Genomic DNA, 21181 nt, shown 5'->3' on the forward strand with positions numbered 1-21181 from the left:
TGGAGAGGGAGGGGTGCTAGTCACACGTTGTGGGGAAGGAACTGGTGAAAAGAACTGAGAGGCTAGACGAGGAACTTGGGATGACTTTTAACTCCACAGAAGGTTTACTTGACTCCTGCTTTGGAATTCTTTTCCCTAGAGGAGGCAGATAAAGCTCAGACCTGTGGACCTCATCTTCCCATAGGGCAGGCTTCAGTTAGACTGAGAAGATCTCTGTGCCAGCTGACAGGTGGGCAGCTGTGACTGGTGAACCGCTTTCACACCGAGGATCAGGAGTGGAAGGAGACACCTCTAGATGACAGACGTCTGTAGAATCCTTATCCTCAGTTCTTCCACCTGTACCTTCTGCTGTCCAGAATCTCCAAGCAAGATATAAATTCTGTGCTTTCTTTGTGCCTGTTAATATCCACTGCATCCTTATCCTCCGCACAGGATTCAGGCATCAACATGAATTGTATTCTATTAGCCTTGCTGATGGTGACTGGTGAGTGACTGAAGGTAACTCTTTGTCAAATTTATTAGGACTCTGTTGGGGGGTGAGGCTGTGGCGCTGTGTTGGGGAGGGAGAGCTGGTGGATGAGGGATGTCAAAGTTTCGGAAATGGGTGATACATTACTCATTTTCTGTACAGGCTCAGTCATTGGTAGGACCTAACTAAAACTTTCTGTTGTGGGCTCAAACCTCCCAATGTCTTACAAAGTTCTCGGGCTCAAACATGGAGGTGTGCCAGAAAGGAGGATGGAGGTAGGAGCCTGGAAGGGGGCATAGGAATGTACTGAAGACATAGAAAACAAAAAAGCAGGTGTTCTGCTGTAAGGGTCAAAAGGAAAGGGTTTATTTTGCTCTTGGGCTTTAAAATGTAATGTGCAATCGTAAGAATAATCACCATCAGCACTGCCACCATAAAAGCACATAACTATATAGTGCTTTTATAACAGATACTGCTTTCTTCATATTATCTCATTTGATTCTTATAACAACTTTGTGAGATAAGTATTATTATTGTCCTCATTTTTTCTGATGAGGAAACTAAGGCACAGAGTAATTAAGTAACTCGCCCATAATGAGGTTGGTATGGTTCTGTAATTAGGCAATTATGCTCTTCTACCCAGTTATATGGCCTGGGACAAATACCCTAACCTCTCTGAGCCTCAGTTTCCATATGTGCAACATGAGAAAAATGTCTGTCTTTTAAGGACATCAATGCTTCCTAAACCTATATGAGACTGAGTGGAGTTAACCAAGTTAAGTGGGGTAGGGGGTTGGTAGGTCGTTTCAGACAGAGGTGCAGGTCGTTTCACTAAGTGTGAAGGTCATGAGGTGTGACATGTTAACTAAAAGACCATCTGTGTGGCTGGAGCACAGAGGAAGGAAGTAGATTAAGAGTCATATAGTAGAGGGTCTTCTAGCCTTAATTTTAGAAATGATCCTGGATGTAATAGGAATCCTTTAAAGAGTTTTAAATATCCGAGTTATATTACCACACTTAGGATTTAGAAACCTTCACATGACTTTAGTAGGGAGACTGGTTTTGGGTAGAGACGTGGGTTATGGGTGGGAAAGATCTGGAGAGAAATTTAAGAGACTGTTGCAACTCTCCGGGCAACAGAGTGGACTGGGGTGGTGGCAGTGAGTCTGAGATAAAGGAAAAGGTTACCAGAGGTAATAGTGAGGTCAGTGGAATGTGAGGAATGAGGGGCAGGAAAAAGTGAAGGCTGTTACCCAGATTTCTGGCTGGGTGAATGGTAGTACAATTTACGGAAATCAGGAACACTGGACAAGGAGGTATTTGGGGAAGGAGACAGGTTACTTTTTTGACTTCCTGAGTTGGAAGTACTTTTGAGACATCAAATGGCGATGTCCACCTGAATATAAAGGTCAGGAACTCATGACCCGAGTCTGAGCTGGGATGCAGATTTTGGAATTTGGGAATCTTGACAGGATTTGAATTCATGGGAATGAGTAGAAAAGATTACTTGAGAAGAGTTATGGAAATGTGTAAAAGACAGAACTATGAAGAATTCTAACTGCCTTTTTTTGTTTAAAATTCTTATTTTGAAATAATTATACATTTATAGGAAGTTGCAAGAAATGTGTAGAGTACCACGTATCTTCATCTGGTTTCCACCGTGGTAACATCTTGCATAACTATGGCACGAAAAGATAGCAAACCATGAAACTGACATCGATACGATCCGGTTTATTCGGCTTTCCTCATTTTTACATGTGTGTGTATTTAAATCTATGCAACTTCACACGTGTAGGTCTATGCATCCATCACTACTTTGAAGACACACAACAGTCCATCACCGCAAAGTCCCTCCTGTTGCCCTTCTATGGACACACCATTACATTCTCCCTCCTCCACACCTCCCCCCTTCCCTAAGCCATGGCAACTACTAATGTGTTCTCCATTCCTGTAGTGTTGTTGTTGCAAGAATGTTACAGAAATGGAATATACAGTATGTTATATTTTAGGATTGGCTCTTTTCACTCAGCATAATTCCCTTGGGATTTGTCAAGTTGTGTGTATATCAATAGTTTATTCTTTTTATACTGTTATTCTGGAATATGGATGCACACTGGTTTGTTTAACCATTCACCTACCAAAGCACATTTGGGTAGTTTTCAGGTTTTGGCTTTTACAAATAAAGCTGCTACGTTTTTGTGTGATAGTAAGTTTTTGTTTGTCTGGGATACATGTCCAAGAATGCAATTTCTGGTGGAATGGTAATTGTATGTTTAGTTTTATACCATACTGCCAAATTGTTTTCCAGATTGGCTGTACCATTTTAGATTCCCACCAACAATATGTGAGTGAACTATTTTCTCTATTTCTCTGTCAGCCTTTAGTGTTGTCACCAAAGTTCATTATTTTTCACATTAGTCATTCTGTTAGGTATGTAGTAATACCTTATTTAAATTTTAATGTTCATTTTCCTAGTGACTAATGATGTCAAATATCTTTTCATGTGCCTATTTACCATATGGATATTCTTTTTAGTGAAGTGTTTGTTCTTGTCTTTTGCCTATTTTCTAATTAGATTGTTTGTTTTATTAACTGTTGAGTCTGAGAGTATGTATCCAGGCTAGATATAAGTCCTTTGTCAGCTAGGAGGTCTGCACATATTTTTCCCAGACTATAACTTGTCTTTAAACTCTATTCAGAGAGGGCGCCTGGGTGGCTCAGTTGGCTAAGCGACTGCCTTCGGCTCAGGTCATGATCCTGGAGTCTCGGGATCGAGTCCCACATCGGGCTCCCTGCTGAGCAGGGAGTCTGCTTCTCCCTCTGACCCTCCCCCCTCTCATGCTCTCTCTCTCTCAAATAAATAAATAAGTAAAATCTTTAAAAAAAATAAACTCTATTCAGAGAGTCTTTTATAAAGCAATTGTTTTTAATTTTGATGAGGTCCAATTTATCATTTGAGCCATAGGTTATTCAGAAGTCTGTTTAATCTCCATGTATTTTGGAATTTTCCAGTTATCTTTCTGTTATTCATTTCTAGTTTAATTCCATTGTGGCTTAAGATCAGAAATTGTGTGATTCCCTATTCTTTTAAGTATGTTAAGGTGTGGTGTGTGGTCCAGAATGTGGTCTATCTTGGTGAATGTTCCATGTGAGCCTGAGAGGAATGTGTATTCTGTTGTTTTTACAAAAGCAGTCGATAACTGTCAATTACATCCAATTGGTTGAAGGTGCTGTGGACTTAAATGATATCCTGACTAGTTTTCTGCCTTCTGGAACTGTCCATTCCTGATAGAGGGGTATTGAAGTTTCCAAGTAGGAGGATGGATTTATCTGTTCTTTGTAGTTCTATCAGCTTTTACCTCACATAATTTGATGCTCTGTGATTATGCACCTGCATACTAAGGATTGTTATGTCTTCTTGGATCATTGATCCCTTTATTATAATGTAATAATGCCTGTCTATCTCTGATAACTTTCCTTGAAGTCTGTTCTGTTTGAAATTAAATATAGCTACTCCTGCTTTCTTTTGATTAGTGTTAGTGGGGTATATCTTTCTCCATCCATTTACTTTTGGTCTATATGTCTTTATATTTAAAGTGGGTTTAGGGGTGCCTGGCTGGCTCAGTCAGAGGAGCATGTGACTTGATCTTAGGGAAGCCCCATGTTGGGTGTAGAGATTACTTAAATAAATAAAACTTTAAAAAAATTTAAAGTGGATTTATTGTAGACAACGTACAGTTGGATCTTATATTTTGATTCATTCTAACAATCTCTGTGTTTCAATTGATGCATTTAAACTACTGACAGTCATAGTGATTATTGATATGGTTGGATTAATATCCACCGTATTTGCTATTGTTTTCTATTTGTTGTCTTATGTTCCTATTTTTGTCTTTCACTTTTTTTTTGGTCTGCCACTTGTGATTTTAATGGAGTATTTTATATTATTTTATTCTCTCTCCTTTCTTGGCATATCCATTATACTTCTTTTTTATGGGTATTAAAGAGGGCACTTCTGCATGGAGCACTGGGTGTTATACGCAAACAATGAATCATGGAACACTACATCAAAAACTAATGATGTAATGTATGGTGATTAACATAAGATAATAAAAAAAAAGAAAAAACAGAAAAAAATGTTTTTTATATGATTGCCCTAGAGTTTGCAATATAAATTTACAATTAATACTCATCCACTTTCAAAAACACTATGTCAGTGCATGGATAGTATGAGTACCTTATGATAACAAAATAAATCCTTTCCCTTACATCATTGCTGTCATTCATTTCACTTGTATATGAGCATATACACATATAGGCATACATCATTGAATACATTGCTGCTATTACTATTTTGAGCAAACTGTTGTTTATTATATCAATTAAGAATAAAAAATAAGTTTTTTACTTTCACTTATTCTCTTTGAAGCTGTTCCCTTCCTTATGAAAAACCGAATTTGTGACTTATATTATTTTCCTTCTCTTAAAGATCTTATTTAATATTTCTTACAAAGCAGGTCTGCTGGCAACAGATTCCCTCAATTTTTGCTTATCTGAGAAAGTTTTTATTTTTCCTTCACTTTTGAAGGATAATTTCACAGGGTACAGAATTCTAGGTTGGTTTTTTTTGTCTCTCAATACTTCAAATATTTTTCTGCACTTTCTTCTTGTTTGCATGGTTTCTGAGGAGAAGTTGGATGTAATTCTTATCTTTGTTCCTCCACAGGTAAGGTGCTTTTTTCTTGGGTTTCTTTCAGGACTGTTTTCTTTATCTTTGATTTTCTATCTTAAGTGATATGCCTTGGTGCAATTTTTTGGTTGTTGTTGGTGGGGTTTTTTTTTGTTGTTTGTTTGTTTTGTTTTGTTTTGTTTTTTGCATTTATCCTACTTAGTGCTCTCTGAGCTTCCTGGATCTGTGTTTTGAAATATGTCATTTATTTTGAGGAAATTTTCAGTCTTACTGTTTCAAATATTTTTCCATTTCTTTCTCTCTTTCTTCTGACATTTCCTTTATGCATATGTTACACTTTTTTTTTTAAGTTGTTCACAGCCCTTGGATATCCTATTTTGTCTTTTTAAGTCTTTGTTCTCGCTCCCTCTCTCTTTCTGTCTTTCCTTTCATTTTAGTTTTGGACGTTTCTATTGATATATTTGTAAGCTCAAAGATTCTTTTCTCAGTGATGTCCAATCTACTAGTAAGCCCATCAAAGGCATTCTTCATTCTATGGACAGCCATATGCAAAAGAATAAAAGTGGACTACTTTCTTACACCATACACAAAAATAAACTCAAAATGGATGAAAAACCTAAATGTGAGACAGGAATCCATCGAAATCCTAGAGGAGAACACAGGCAGCAACCTCTTTGACCTTGGCTGCAGCAACTTCTTGCTAGACACATCTCCCGAGGCAAGGGAAACAAAAGCAAAAATGAACTATTGGGACTTCATCAGGATAAAAAGCTTTTGCACAGCAAAGGAAATAGTCAACAATACTAAAAGCAATCTATGGAATGGAAGAAGATATTTGTAAATGACTTGTCTGATAAAGGGTTAGTATCCAAAATCTATAAAGAACTTATCAAACTCAACACCCCAAAAAACCAAAAAATCCAGTCAAGAAATGGGCAGAAGACATGAACAGACATTTCTCCAAAGAACACATATAAATGGCTAACAGATGCATTAGGTTTTTTTGTTTTGTTTTGTTTTTGAACTATACTTATGATTGGTGCTTTGAAATCATTGTCAGCAATTCTGTCATCTTAGTCATATAAGTCATATAACTTAGTCATAAGTTTTTTCTCATTCAAGTTGTGATTTTCTTGGTTCTTGGTATGATGGATGATCCTCGATTTTCCTAGTTTGGATATTACACTCTGAAACTCCAGGTCCTATTTAATCTTCTTTTTTAGCAGGCAGTTACCTCCATTCAGGTGTAGTGTTGCAGGTCTTGGTGAAAGTCAGTGTTTAGCCTCTTTCTGAACCTACTTATACCATTGCCAGCAGAAGTGGAGTGCTGCCTCATTACCTCATTGAATATGGGTGGGATGGAAATTAGCCTTCCCCCTCAGGTACTTGACATCTTTTGGGTGGAAGTGGAGCTCTGTCACATATCACTTATTGCCACTAAATAGGGGTGGAAGCTTAGCTCCCTGTTGGGCTGTGCTCACACCAAGAAGGGGTGAAGTGAATTGAAGTTTTGCATTTACCAGAACATTTCCATGTTGAAGGGTGGGTATTGAAATTCACCTCCCTACTGTGCTCCATTTACCAGGGGATGGAGGAAACAATGTTCTGAGTAGCTCTGCCTTACATAGTCTTGTTCAATTTAGTTGTCAAATGATGCTGAAAGCTTGGCAACCTGCTGAGTCCTGGGGACATAGGGCCATGTGTGGTGGAGGGAAGGAAGCAGAGTACTCTTAGCTTTGCCTCAGACTGCCTCCATTAGCCTCCTGGCCACTGTGCAGAGGCTCAGCTTTCCCCAGGGCCCCATTCATACTACTCTGGTTGAGGAATTGGAGTATTGCCTGCTTCCACTGGGAGTGAGGGTGGAATATTAGTCCCCTACTCAGCCTTGGTGAAACCATGGCAGGTGGGCAGTTTTCCACTGTTGTTTGGTTAGAGTAGGGTGGGTGTTGTCAAAAAGAGTTCCTTTGTGTTAGACCACTCATTCCCCTTTCCTTTGGCTAGAGGGAGCAGGTTTTTCTTGGAGTTTTAAAATTTGTTTTGTTTTTGTTTGTTGTCTTTGCTTTTTGGTGGTTCTGGATTATAGGCTACTCTGCTCCAGTGCCCTATCCTGGATCTATGAGATGTAAGGAGAATACCCAGGGAACTTAGTATTATGTTGTTCCTTAAGTCCCCAGGTTCCTTAGGCAGTCCACTTTCTTCTTTCCATTATTCAGAGTCTTCCTATGCTTGTTGTGTTTGTTGTGTGGGGTTTTTAGTTATAAAAGTGAAGAGCTGGGAGGGGGGAATGTGGCTACTCCTTCTTGGATCAAATGTAAAATTGAGCTCTAATGTTTTAGGGACTGCTACAAGATGAGAGCCTGGTAATGTACCTTATGAGGCAGGAGAAATTAAAAATGTAATTTATACCAGTCAGAGGAGTCTGTTTCTAGGAGGAGGAAGTTGTTAATGTGTTCTATGCCTGTGACAGATTAAGGAAGTTAAAACTGCAGACACAGTGAAGGCAGGTAGTTGCATTAATATGGAGTTAAAATTTGCCCGGTTAAAGTATAACTCAAGGACATTAGGACAAGGGATCTCTAAGGAGTAATAAGAACATAATTAAAATGATGAATAAACGGATCTAACTCAGGTAGAGAGAGAAGGTAAAACAGGCAGGGACTGACTGGAACCCAGGGGTAAGGACGCAGTGTGTCAGTTTCTAACGAGTTCTTAGAATCAGTGACTGTAAAGCTTGGTCAAAAGTGAGTTAGGGCATCAGGGCTTTGGTGGAAAGCAATCTGAGCATTTTTAGAGTAAATGACCAATATTCAGTTGGGGCCTCAGCCTGACATATAACTCAGTTTTGATTAGGAGAAACCTGTTCCTCAGCTTTCCTTGGAAGTCCCAGTGGCTTGAAGGAACTCTGTCTTGTTGCTGCAGGTAAGATGGAGCTAGGAGTAGTGCAGACTTCTTAAAGCTAACGAGAGATGGTCTGGAGTCAGGAATAGATCATGGGATTAAATAAGACTTAATTTATGCACTGGATTATTTTAGAATAAGAAGGAATGTGAAGATTATCTGTGTTCTCAACTTTTTGGGCATGAGAACCTCTTTTAGTCTTAAAATATTTTGACTCTTTGAATGATATTTATTGATAGAATACTTATGTAATGACAAAAAGATGAATTAACTACCTTTGTTAAAGCAATGTGTATCTTATTAAAATACTGTTTACCTGGATTTCCCCGGTCAGCTTTACCTTTGAAGTAGATCTTGTGTCCATCCACCCACTTACGTGCTCTTCATCTCCACTGCTGCCACTCTAGTGCAAGTCACATCACTACAGTAAGCCTAACTGTTTCTTCTCTTGCCCTTTTCCAATCCATTTCTTTTTTTTCTTAGGATTATTTATTTATGAGAGAGAGAGCGCATGTGAGAGCAAGCATGAGCAAGGGGAGGGGCAGAGGGAAAGGGAGAAGCAGACTACCTGCCGAGCAGAGAGCCCAATGCAGGGCTGGATCCAAGGACCCTGAGACCATGACCTGAACTGAAGGCAGACTGAGCCACCCAGGCACCCCTCGAATCCATTTCTAATCAAAATCCAGTGATGTTTTTAAAAAAATAATTGGATCACATAACTTTTATATATTCAAATTCTTTTAATAGATTTTTATTATGCTCAGAATACAATCCAAACTCCTGAGCATGGCTTTCAAGCCCTGCTTGATGAGCTCCCTGCCTCCTGCCAAGGCTCATTGTGGGCCAGTCTTTTACTCAGCCTCTATGCTTCAGTCTCCTTGGCTTTCTTCAGATTCCTGAACACTCCTAGTCCTAACTCCTCTTTGAGTCTTTGTATACATGCAGTTCCTCTCCTGAAAATCTCTTTCTTCTGCTCTTCCCATGGCTGGTTTTTCTCATCTTTCTGTCTCAGATTACCTGTCATTTACCTAGCAAGTACTTCTTTGCACACCCAAACTAAATTAGATTCTTCATTTACTCTTTCTTATTATGCTTTCTCATGGAACACTGTTACTTTCTCATCACAATTTATAACTATCCATTTATGTACTTATTTGCTTGTTGTCTATCTCCCTCATTTCATGGAGGCAAAATCTACTTCTATCTTGGATACCTTTTTATATTTAACATCCAATATATTGCCTGGCATATAGCAAGTATTCAGGAAATACTTTTTAAGATAAATGTATGCATATATGAATTTGGAAAAAAGTACACACTCATATACATAACATTAACTCTTAGTCTTCTGTTGATGCTTGCTTCACAAAGGGATTCAGAAAACCATTTTATTAATTTCAGAGCCTCCCAGTGGACCCCTGCACACAAAGGAAATTTTATTCCAACCCATTAATTTATTTGTATAATACATGCATACTGAGTTCCTGCCAGACACTGTCCTAGTTAGTGGGGGATATTGTGTAAGTTATTGTTCCTTCACTACTTATCGTCTACAGGTAAAACAGCATGGACCCCGAAACATAAATTGACAAAGCAAGAGAAGCCCAAATTGGAAAAAAAGTGACAAAGACAAGAAAGGATAAGAAAAAAATCTCCAGAAACAACAACAAAACAAGTAATAGAATGGCAATAAATACATATCGATAACTACTTTGAAAGTGAATGGACTAAATGCTCCAGTCAAGAGACACAGGGTGGCAGAATGGGTTAAAAAAACAAGACACATCTATATGCTGCCTACAAGAGACTCGTTTTAGATCTAAAGACACCTACAGATTGAAAGTGAGGAGGTGGAGAAACCTTTATCACACAGATGGATGTCAAAGGAAAGCCAGAGTAGCAATACTTATATCAGACAAACTAGATTTTATCCCAGATTATAGCAAGAGATGAAGAAGGGCATTATATAATAATAAAGGGGACACTCCAACAAGAAGATTCAACAATTGTAAATATTTATACACCCAACCTGGGAGCACCCAGATAAACAAACAATTATTAAACATAAAGGAACTAATTGATAATAACACAATAATAGTAGGGGACTTTAATATTCCACTTACATTAATGAACAGATCATCTAAACAGAAAATAAACATGGAAAGAATGGCTTTGAATGACACACTGGACCAGATGGACTTAACAGATAAATGCAGAACATTCCATCCTAAAACAGCAGAATACATATTCTTTTCAAGTGCACATGGAACATTCTCCAGAATAGGTTGCATTTTAGGTCACAAAACAGGCCTCAACGAATACAGAAAGATTGAAATCATACCATGCACCTTTTCTGATCACAATGCTATGAAACTAGAAGTTATCCACAAGAAAAAATTTAGAAAGACCACACATACATAGAGGTTAAACAACATGCTACTCAAAATAAATGGGTCAACCAGGAAATCAAAGAAGAAATAAAAAAAATACATGGAAACAAATGAAAATGAAAACACAACAGTCCAAAACCTATGGGATGCAGCAAAAGCAGTCCAAAGAGGGAAGTATATAGCAATACAGGCCTACCTCAAGCAGTAAGAAAAACTCTCAAACACTCTAACCTTACACCTAAAGGAACTACAGAAGAACAACAAATGAAGCCTAAAGCCAACAGAAGGAAGAAAATAATAAAGATTAGAGCAGAAATAAATTATATAGAAACTAAAAAAAATACGGTAGAACAGATCAATGAAACCAGGAGCTGGTTCTTTGAAAAAATTAGTAAAATTGATTAACCTCTAGCCAGACTTATCAAAAAGAAAAGAGAAAGGACCCAAATTAATAAAACCACTAATGAGAGAGGAGAAATAACAGCTAATACCACAGATATACAAATAATTATGAGATTATGAAAAACTATATGTGAACAAATTGAATAACCTAGAAGAAATGGATAAATTCCTAGAAACATATAAACTATCAAAAGTGAAACAGAAAAAGATAGAAAACTTGAACATACTGATAACCACCAAAGAAATTGAGTCAGTAATCAAAAAACTCCCAACGAACAGAAGTCCAGGGACAAGTCTACCAAACACTTAAAGAAGAGTTAATACCTATTCTTCTCAAACTACTCCAAAAATGAAAAAGAGAAGGAAAACTTCCAAACTCATTATATGAGGCCAGCATTACCCTGATATCAAAACTAGATGAAGACACCACTAAAAAAGAGAACTACAGGCCAATATCCCTGATGAAGATGGGTGCAAAAATTCTCAATAAAATACTTGCAAATTGAATCTATTAAAAGAATCATTCACAACAATCAAGTGAGATTTATTTCTGAGCTGCAAGGGTGGTTCAATATCTGCAAATCATAGGATACTTTCAGTAGATGCAGAAAAAGCATTTGACAAAGTACAACATCCATTCATGATAAAAACTCTCAACAAAGTACGGTTGGAGGGAACATTCCTCAACATCATAAAGGTCATATATGAAAAACCCACAGCTAATATCCTCAATGAGGAAAACTGAGAGCTTTTCCTCTATAATCAGGAGCAAGACAGGAATGTCCACTCTCATCAGTTATTTAACAGTACTGGAAGTCCCAACCACAGCAATTGATGACAAAAAGAAATAAAAGGCATCCACATTGGCAAGGAAGAAGTCAAACTTTCACTATTTGCAGATGCCATGATGCTCTATATAGAAAACCTGAAAGACTCCACCAGAAAATTACTAGAACTGATACACGAATTCAGCAAAGTCACAGGCTATAAAATCACCGTACAGAAATCTGTTGCATTTCTATACAGCGATAATGAAGCAGCAGAAAGAGAAATGAAGGAAAAAAATTTTTAAAAAGTACATCAAGTGTTTAGTACAGTGTTTGTACAGTATGTTTCTCTAGTACCATAGAGTTAGGGGCTAAGTGATTAATGAGTCGTAAATATTGATATTATCTGATATTGGCATCCTGAAATCTCCATAAGCAACCTGAGTTCTCTTTAGTCAGCTAGGTTATATCCCTTGATTCTCTTTTCTTTTTGTTCCAGGTGTTGTCTCATACGTTAGTGAAGACATGGAAGGGTTTAATCATCTTCTCTACTTATTTTACCTGAATTCCAGTTATCAGTCCTGTGTGGGGACTTTGATTGCCCCTCAGTGGGTCTTGACAGCAGCACACTGCTTCTTACCGTAAGTGATGGGGATCTGTCCACTCTGTTCCAAGGCTCCAAGACTCCCTAAATACATGTGTTGGTTTATATACCTATTGGTGTGTACCTGCAACTATACCTCTTGGTGTATAACTCTAGAGTATATAATTAGGAGTGGAATTGCTGGATAATAGAGGATGCAAATGTTCACTTCTGCACATCTTCCAGCAATTTATAAGCATTTTCCCACATTGGGTATTGTCAAACATTTTTACTATTTTGCTGATTGTGTCAAATATCTTGTTATGCTCTTAATTTTTTTATCTTTATTAGTAGTGATGATTGGCATAATTTTTTCTCCTTCTTTTCCTTCTCCACCCTCCTCCTTCTGCTAATAGTGTTTCTTCTGGGAAATTCTCTTTCATGTTTTTTGAACATTTTGTGAATTTTTAAAAAATTGCTTTGTAGGACTTCTATAAATGTTGTAGTTATTACTCTTTTGTCAATTACATATGTTGAAAATATCTTTTTCCGGTTTGTGGCTTGATTTTCTCTTTACAGTGTATTTTGATAAAAGCTCTTAACTTGAGTATAATTCAACTTAACACTTAAATTATCAATCTTTATTTCTGGTAAATAGACTCAAAATGGTTGAAAGACCTCAATGTGAGACAGGAGTCCATCAGACTCCTAAAGGTGAACACAGGCAGCAACCTCTTCGACCTCAGCCACAGCAACTTCTTCCTAGAAACATCGCCAAAGGCAAGGGAGGCAAGGGCAAAAATGAACTATTGGGATTTCATCAAGATAAAAAGCTTTTGCACAGCAAAGGAAACAGTCAACAAAACCAAAAGACAACTGACAGAATGGGAGAAGATATTTGCAAATGACATATCAGATAAAGGGCCAGTACCCAAAATCTATAAAGAACTTATGAAACTCAACACCCAAAGAACAAATGATCCAGTCAAGAAATGGGCAGAAGACATGAACAGACATTTCTGTAAAGAAGACATCCAAATGGCCAATGGACACATGAAAAAGTGCTCAACATCCCTCGGCATCAGGGAAATCCAAATCAAAACCTCAGTGAGATACCACCTCAGACCAGTCAGAATGGCTAAAATTAACAAGTCAGGAAACGACAGATGTTGGTGAGGATGCAGAGAAAGGGGAACCCTCCTACACTGTTGGTGGGAATGCAAGCTGGTGCAGCCACTCTGGAAAACAGTATGGAGGCTCCTCAAAAAGTTGAAAATAGAGCTACCATATGGCCCAAAATTGTACTACTGGGTATTTACCCCAAATATACAAATGTAGTGATCCAAAGTGGTACGTGCACCCCAATGTTTATGGCAGCAATGTCCACAATAGCCAAACTATGGAGAGAGCCAAGATGTCCATCAACAGATGAATGGATAAAGAAGATGTGGTATGTGTATACACACACACACACACACACACACACACACACACACACACACACACACACACACACACACACACAGGAATATTATGCAGCCATCAAAAACCCCGGAATCTTGCCATTTGCAACGACGTGGATGGAACTAGAGGGTATTATGCTAAGCGAAGTAAGTCAGTCAGAGAAAGACATGTATCATATGATCTCACTGATATGAGGAATTCTTAATCTCAGGAAACAAATAGGGTTGCTGGAGTGGTGGGGGGTGGGAGGGATGGGGTGGCTGGGTGATAGACATCAGGGAGGGGATGTGCTATGGTGAGCGCTGTGAATTTTGTAAGACTGATGAATCACAGACCTGTACCTCTGAAACAATACATTATATGTTTTTAAAAAAAGAAGATAGTAGGAAGGGTAAAATGAAGGGGGAGAAATCGGAGGGGGAGATGAACCATGAGAGACTATGGACTCTGAGAAACAAACTGAGGGTTCTAGAGGGGAGGGGGGTGGGGGGATGGTGATGGGTATTAAAGAGGGCGCGTATTGAATGGAACACTGGGTGTTATACGCGAACAATGAATCATGGAACACTACATCAAAAACTAATGATGTAATGTATGGTGATTAACATAACATAATAAAATAAAATTAAAAAAATAATTATGACTTTATTATAACTTGTGATGTCTGATAGGGTAGGCCAGCCATGTTTTTCTTTATCAGGAACACTTAGGTATTTTTTAAAATAAATTTTAAAATCAACTTGTCAAGTTCTATAAAAAACTCTACTGGGATTTATTTGGAATTGCTTTGACTCTTGTATCCGTTGGGAAGAATTAATATTTTTCTGATAATGATTATTCCTAGCCATGGATCTGGCATATCTCTCTACTTATTTTGGTTTCCCTTTGATACATTTTAAGTTCTCTCTCTATATATATATGTATTTTATATATATATAAATATATATATATATTTAGATCATAAATATATCTAATGGCATGTTGTTTTGTTATATTCTCTTACTATTTCTAGCAATTTATGTATATGTTCCTGTGGATTTTCTATTAACCATCTTTGAAAAGGGCCACTTTCTTTTGTTTTTGTTTTTTAAAGATTTTATTTATTTATTTGACACAGAGAGAGAGATAGCGAGAGCAGGAACACAAGCAGGGGGAGTGGGAGCTTCCAGCTGAGCAGGGAGCCCGATGTGGGGCTCGATCCCAGGACCCTGGGATCGCAACTGAGCCGAAGGCATGACTGAGCCACCCAGATGCCCCTGAAAAGGGCCATTTTCATTATTATTTTATTTCTAAATAATTTTTAAGAATTTCCACATGATTAAATCTTTTATTCCTAAGTTTAGAATTTGGAGCAGTAAATTTTGGGGGCTAACTTTCCAAATTAAAAGAAAATCTTTGAGTTCTAGTTTAATTGTTTTGTGGTCAGAGAGTGTTACTGATTCTTTGAAAAGAATTGAGACTTGCTTTTTGGACCAGTATAAAGTCAATTTTTATAACTCCTTGTGTGTTTGAAAGAATGTACACTCTCTAATTTTAGGATAGAAGTTTCTATACATATCAAACTTTAAATGTGTAGTTCAAGCCTTTGATATCCTTACTATTTTTTTTTTTGCTTAACATCAATAATTTAGAAATTTGCATTGAAATATTCTTCTGTATTTGGATTGATCAAAATAGTCCTATATATTTATTACTTTTTGTTTTTAAAAATATTTTTAGGCCATTTTATTAAGTATATATAAGTTCAGGTACATTTATAAATGTAGGTGCTTTGTGCATTCCTGATAAATCAAAATTGTGATTGTCATTACTTTCTTTCATATAGATAATATTTTTTGTTTTAAAGCCTATTTTTCAGATATTAATATGCCAATCCTGGTTTTTTTTTTTTTGGTTAGTTGGCATTGTCTTGGTATATCATTTTACATCTTTTCTACCTTTCTGTATCTTTTTCATTTAAATATGTCTATTAATTTACATATAGTAGTAGGATTTAAAAAATGCAGTTTACAATTTCTGTCTTTTAACTGGAGAGTTTAGGCCATTGTGTTTATATTATACTCAGACTTGTTTCTACCTATTTTGAATTTCTATTCTTTTTATATTTGTCTAAAAATGCTTTTGCTCTATTATTTGATTAATATTTTAGATACCTTTTAATTCTTTCATTTTTGTTGTGGAATATACAGAATTTCTATTCTTTTAGCCATTGCTTTATAAATTTTAATATGGAGATTTAATGTAACAGAGTCTAAAGTTAAACAATATTTGATGCTCTTTTTTATTTCAGGTTTTTATTTAATTTCTAGTTAATTAACATATATGGTAAAATTGGTTTCAGGTGTAGAATTTAGTGATTCATCACTTAAATATAGCACTCAGTGCTCATCACAAGTGCCCTCCTTTATACGCATCACCCATTTAGCCCATCCCCTGCCCACCTCCCTCCATCAGCCCTCACTTTGTTCTCTACAGTTAAGAGTCTGTTATGGTTTGCTTCCCTCTCTTTTTTCCCCCTTCCCTATGTTCATCTGTTTTGTTTCTTAAATTCCACATATGAGTGAAATCATATGGTATTTGTCTTTCTCTGACTGACTTGTTTCACTTAGCATAATGCTGTCTAGCTCCATGTATGTTATTGCAAATGGCAAGATTTCATTGTTTTTGTTGGCTGAGTAATATTCCATTGCGTATATATACACCACCTCTTCTTTATCCATTCATCAGTCAGTGGATACTTGGGCTGCTTCCATAGTTTGGCTATTACAGATAATGCTGCTATAAACATTGGGGTATATGTAGCCCTTTGAATTGGTATATTTGTTTCTTTTGGGCAAATCCCTAGTAGTACAATTGCTGGATCATAGGTTAGTTCCATTTTTAAGTTTTTGAGGAACATCCATACTGTTTTCAGAGTGGCTGCACCAGTTTGCATTCCCAACAGTGTATGAGGGTTCCCCTTTCTCTGCCTCCTTGCCAACATCTATTGTTTCCTGTGTTAATTTTAGCCATTCTGACAGGTGTGAGGTGATATCTCATCATGGTCTTGATTTGCATTTCTCTGATGCTGACTGATGGTGAGCATCTTTTCATGCATCTGTTGGCCATCTGGATGTCTTCTTTGGAAAAATGTTCGTGTCTTCTGCCCAATTCTTAACTGGATTATTTATTTTTTGGGTGTTGAGTTTGATAAGTTCCTCATAGATTTTAGATACTAGCCCTTTATCAGATATGTCATTTGCAAATATCTTCTCCCATTCTGTAGGTTGCCTTTTAGTTTTATTGATTGTTTCCTTTGCTGTGCCGATGCTTTTTATCTTGATGAAATTGCAATAGTTCATTTTTGCTTTTGTTTCCTTTACCTCTGGTGGTGTGTCTGGCAAGAAGTTGCTGTGGCCGAGCTCAAAGATACTGTTGCCTGTGTTCTCCTCTAGGATTTTGGTGGTTTCCTATCTCACATTTAGGTCTTTCATCTATTTTGAATTTATTCTTGTGCATGGTGTAAGAAAGGGGTCCAGGTTCATTCTTCTGCATGTGGCTGTCCAGTTTTCCTAATACCGTTTATTGAAGAGACTGTCTTTTTTCCATTGGATATTCTTTCCTGTTTTGTCAAAGCTTAGTTGACCATATAGTTGTGGGTCCATTTTTGGGTTTTCTATTCTGTTCCATTGATCTGTGTGTCTGTTTTTGTGCCAGTACCGTACTGTCTTGATGACTACAGCTTTGTAATAAAGCTTGAAGTCCAGAATGGTGATACCTCCAGCTTTTCTTTTCTTTTTCAGGACTGCTTTGGCTATTCAGGGTCTTTTGTGGTTCTATACAAATTTTAAGATTGTTTGTTCTAGCTCTGTGAAAAATGCTGGTGATATTTTGATAGGGATTGCATTAGATATGTAGATTGCTTTGGGTAATATAGATATTTTACCAATATTTGTTCTTCCAGTCCTTGAGCGTAGAATGTCTTTCTATTTCTTTGTGTCCTCTTCAATTTCTTTCATAAGTGTTCTCTAGTTTTCAGAGTACAGATCTTTTTACTCTTTGGTTAAGTTTATTCTTAGGTATCCTACAGTTTTTGGTGCAATTGTAAATGGGATTGATTCCTTGAGTTCTCTTTCTGCTGCTTCATTATTGGTGTATAGAAATCCAACAGATTTCTGTATGGTGATTTTATAGCCTGTGACTTTGCTGAATTTGTGTATCAGTTCTAGTAATATTTTGGTGGAGTCTTCTGGGTTTTCTACACAGAGTATCATGTTGTCTGTGAATAGAGAAGGTTTGACTTCTTCCTTGCCCGTTTGGATGCCTTTTATTTCTTTTTGTTGTTTGATTGCTGTGGTTGGGACTTCTGGTACTGTATTAAATAACAGTGATGAGAGTGGACTTTCCTGTCTTGTTTCTGACTGTAGAGGAAAAGCTCTCAGTTTTTACCCCCTTGAGGGTGGTATTATCTGTGGTTTTTTCGTATATGGCCTTTATGATGTTGAAGAATGTTCCTTCTATACCTACTTTCTTGAGGGTTTTTATCAAGAATGGATGCTGTATTTTGTCAAATGCTTTTTCTGCATCTCTTGAGAGGATCAAAATGTTCTTGTCCATCCTTTTATTAATGTGGTATGTCACATTGATTGATTTGGGAATCTTAAACCACCCATGCAGCCCAGGAATAAATCCTACTTGATTGTGGTGAATAATTCTTTTAATGTACTGTTGGATTGGATTTGCTAGTATCTTGTTGAGAATTTTTGCATCCATGTTCATCAGGGATATTGGCCTGTAATTCTCCTTTTTAGTGGGGTCTTTGTCTAGTTTTGGAATCAAGGTAATGCTGGCTTTGTAGAATGAGTTTGGAAGTTTTCCTTCCATTTCTATTTTTTAGAACAGTTTAGAAAATAGATATTCTTCTTTATTATCTTTGTTTTTATTTATTTTAGAAAGAGCATGTGAGTGAAGGGGGGAGGGGCAGAAGGAGAGAGAGACTCTCAAGCAGACTCTGCATTGAATACAGAGCCTGATGTGGGGCTCAGTCTCAACACCCTGTGATCATAACCTGAGCCAAAATCAAGAGTCGGTTGCTTAACTGACTGAGCCACCCAGGTGCCCCGGTATTAACTCTTCTTTAAATGTCTGGTAGAATTCCCCTGGGAAGCCATCTGTTTTGGTTACTGATTCAATTTCTTTGCTGGTTATAAGTCTGTTAAAATTTTCTATTTCTTCCTGTTTCAGTTTTGGTAGTTTGTATGTTTCTAGGAATTTATCCATTTCTTCCAGATTGCCCAGTTTGTTGGCATATACTTGCTTGTTTCTGTGGTGTTGGTTGTGATCTCTCCTCTCATTCATGATTTTATTTATTTGGGTCCTTTCTCTTTTCTTTTTGATAAGTTTGGTAGGGGTTTATCAATTTTATTAATTCTTTGAAACCAGCTCTTAGTTTTGTTGATCTGTTTTACTGTCTTGTTTCTATGTTGTTTATTTCTGCTCTAGTCTTTATTATTTCCCTTCTTCTGCTGACTTTAGGCTTTATTTGCTATTCCCTTTCTAGCTCCTTTAGGTGTAAGTTTAGGTTCTCATAGGCCTTCTTAGTTATAGTCCATCCATATCCCTCAGAGGGAACTATTCTCTTGTTTTTCCACCACAGTTTAGTTTTGCATGCTGTAGAGTTGCCTTAAGCTGGAGTTTACTCACTCTAATTTTCCTGAATCATCTATTTATCATGAACTCTTTTTTCAATATAAACCTCTGTATTTACTTATAAACATATTTTATGATAAATTAAATCACAAAATTTCTTAAGGGAAGGAAAAAAGAAATAGAGGAAGGATAAAAGAAAATATTAGAGGACACCAGCTTTAGATATTAAATTAACACTGTAAGCACCAATGACTTTCCTTTAGCAAGAAAGGAGAATAATCTTAGCAACAGGAAAAGCCAATTTGACAAACACAGATGCACAAGAGAGTTACTACAACTGATTTAAACAATAAGTTTGGGCCTAACAATTCCATCAAGTTGTATAATTAAAACACCAGTTCTCATTAATTCCCAAGGTATGGAAATGGAGTGATAGGGGTCATTAAGTGATCTCTAATTTAGAAAGACAAGAGAGAAAGAATCTTAACATGAGGGTTTCTTCCCTTTCTGTTCTAATGTATCTGTCAAATGAACAGTCTTGCTCTTGTCAAAAGTTCCTCCCAGTGGCCACTGAAATTTCATATTGTTCTGGAGGAATTATGCCAATTGGAGAGACATCATATGAATTTAAACAAAAAGGGAGCATGTGTTCGGTATAGAGAACCAAATAGACTGAGATGATCTAATGAGAAGTGCAACAGTCAGTAAAAACAACTTGGCCAAAGACCAGTCATCCCCACCTGGGGGCCGAGCAAAATTCTTCACTGCAAGCAGATGAAACAAAGTATGACAGTTCTCAGGAACACAGCAAAACTAAGGAAAGTCCTTATATAGTTTAACGTCTTGTAAAAGTGGCCCAAAGCAAAATTTGTCTAAAGGATGTTGCTCTAATGAGAACTTTTAAACTTGTCAATCCTTGGGCGTGGCTCAAGGATGAATTTATCAGGCCTATTCCTGTCCTATCTCTTTATTTTTATTTTATTTTTAAAAATATTTACTTATTTTGGAGAAGGAGAGCATGAGTGTGAGCGGGGGTGGGGGGGGGAGGGGGAGGGGAGGGACAAGCAGACTCTGCACTGAGTCCCACACGGGGCTTGATCCCACAACCCTGAGATAATGACCTCAGCCAAAATCAAGAGTCAGATGCTTAACTGACTGAGCTACCCAGGGCGGCCACCCTGTCTTATCTCTTTAGACTTTATATTATAACTCTCTACAAGGTGACAAAGACAGACTGAGAGACATATGGTACTGTTGTTAGGAGACAATATAATCTTAGCATTTGGGAGCTCAACAAAACCATCGGTGCTCAGTACCAATGTGGTACTTATCTCACTCTTGTGGTTGGAGAAATACCTGAGTGGGAGACTCAGGGGCCTCACTGGAGTGCCCTGTTCTGAATTTAGAGTCTTGAGCCATGTTAGTGAGTGGATCTCAACTGGATCTCAGTGGAACATCCAGGATTTTTGACTATTATTTTCCCAAAGGACCACCAGAAAACCCTGTTAATCCAGCAGTTTTGATAGACATGAGTAGAGCATAGTATATTCAGATGATCCTCCTTAGCTTTAGAATATTTAAACTCTCAAAGCTGTTACTCACTTCCTCTGTAAAATTTCACATTTCTATTCCCCTCAACTCCCAGAGGAGCCTCCCTAACAAAACCTACTAGTCTCATAAAAGCCTTGACTATCCATTTACATCCTTCTTTCTACTGTTTCTAGGGGTCTTGAATTGGAGCTTCTCTCTAGAATTATGCTAAGAGTAGAGTCCAAGCCATTGCATTGCTTAATTCCTGAAGGCACCATTTACATTATAGTCTATGTGAATGACAACCCATTGGCTTGTATAATGCACAATCTGCATGACCACAGGTGGCAGCTACACATA

At 37.3% G+C, this 21181-nt stretch overlaps 1 protein-coding gene across 3 annotated transcripts in view; it reads left to right on the forward strand.

Annotated features, from left to right (window-relative positions):
- LOC113912003 (probable inactive serine protease 58) overlaps positions 1–21181 on the forward strand; it is a 46746-nt gene continuing 25565 nt past the window's right edge. For 2 of the 3 annotated variants that reach the window (XM_027575004.2, XM_027575005.2), the window contains exons 1-2: positions 1–484; positions 12116–12257. In XM_027575004.2, the coding sequence (XP_027430805.1) occupies positions 448–484; positions 12116–12257 (179 nt within the window). In that variant the 5' untranslated portion in view covers positions 1–447. Of the gene's footprint in view, positions 499–12115; positions 12258–21181 lie in introns of all 3 variants that reach the window. The other variant, XM_027575006.2, reaches the window with a different exon arrangement.

Source organism: Zalophus californianus, chromosome 12, assembly GCF_009762305.2.
Source record: "Zalophus californianus isolate mZalCal1 chromosome 12, mZalCal1.pri.v2, whole genome shotgun sequence".
NCBI classification, from domain to species: domain Eukaryota; kingdom Metazoa; phylum Chordata; class Mammalia; order Carnivora; family Otariidae; genus Zalophus; species Zalophus californianus.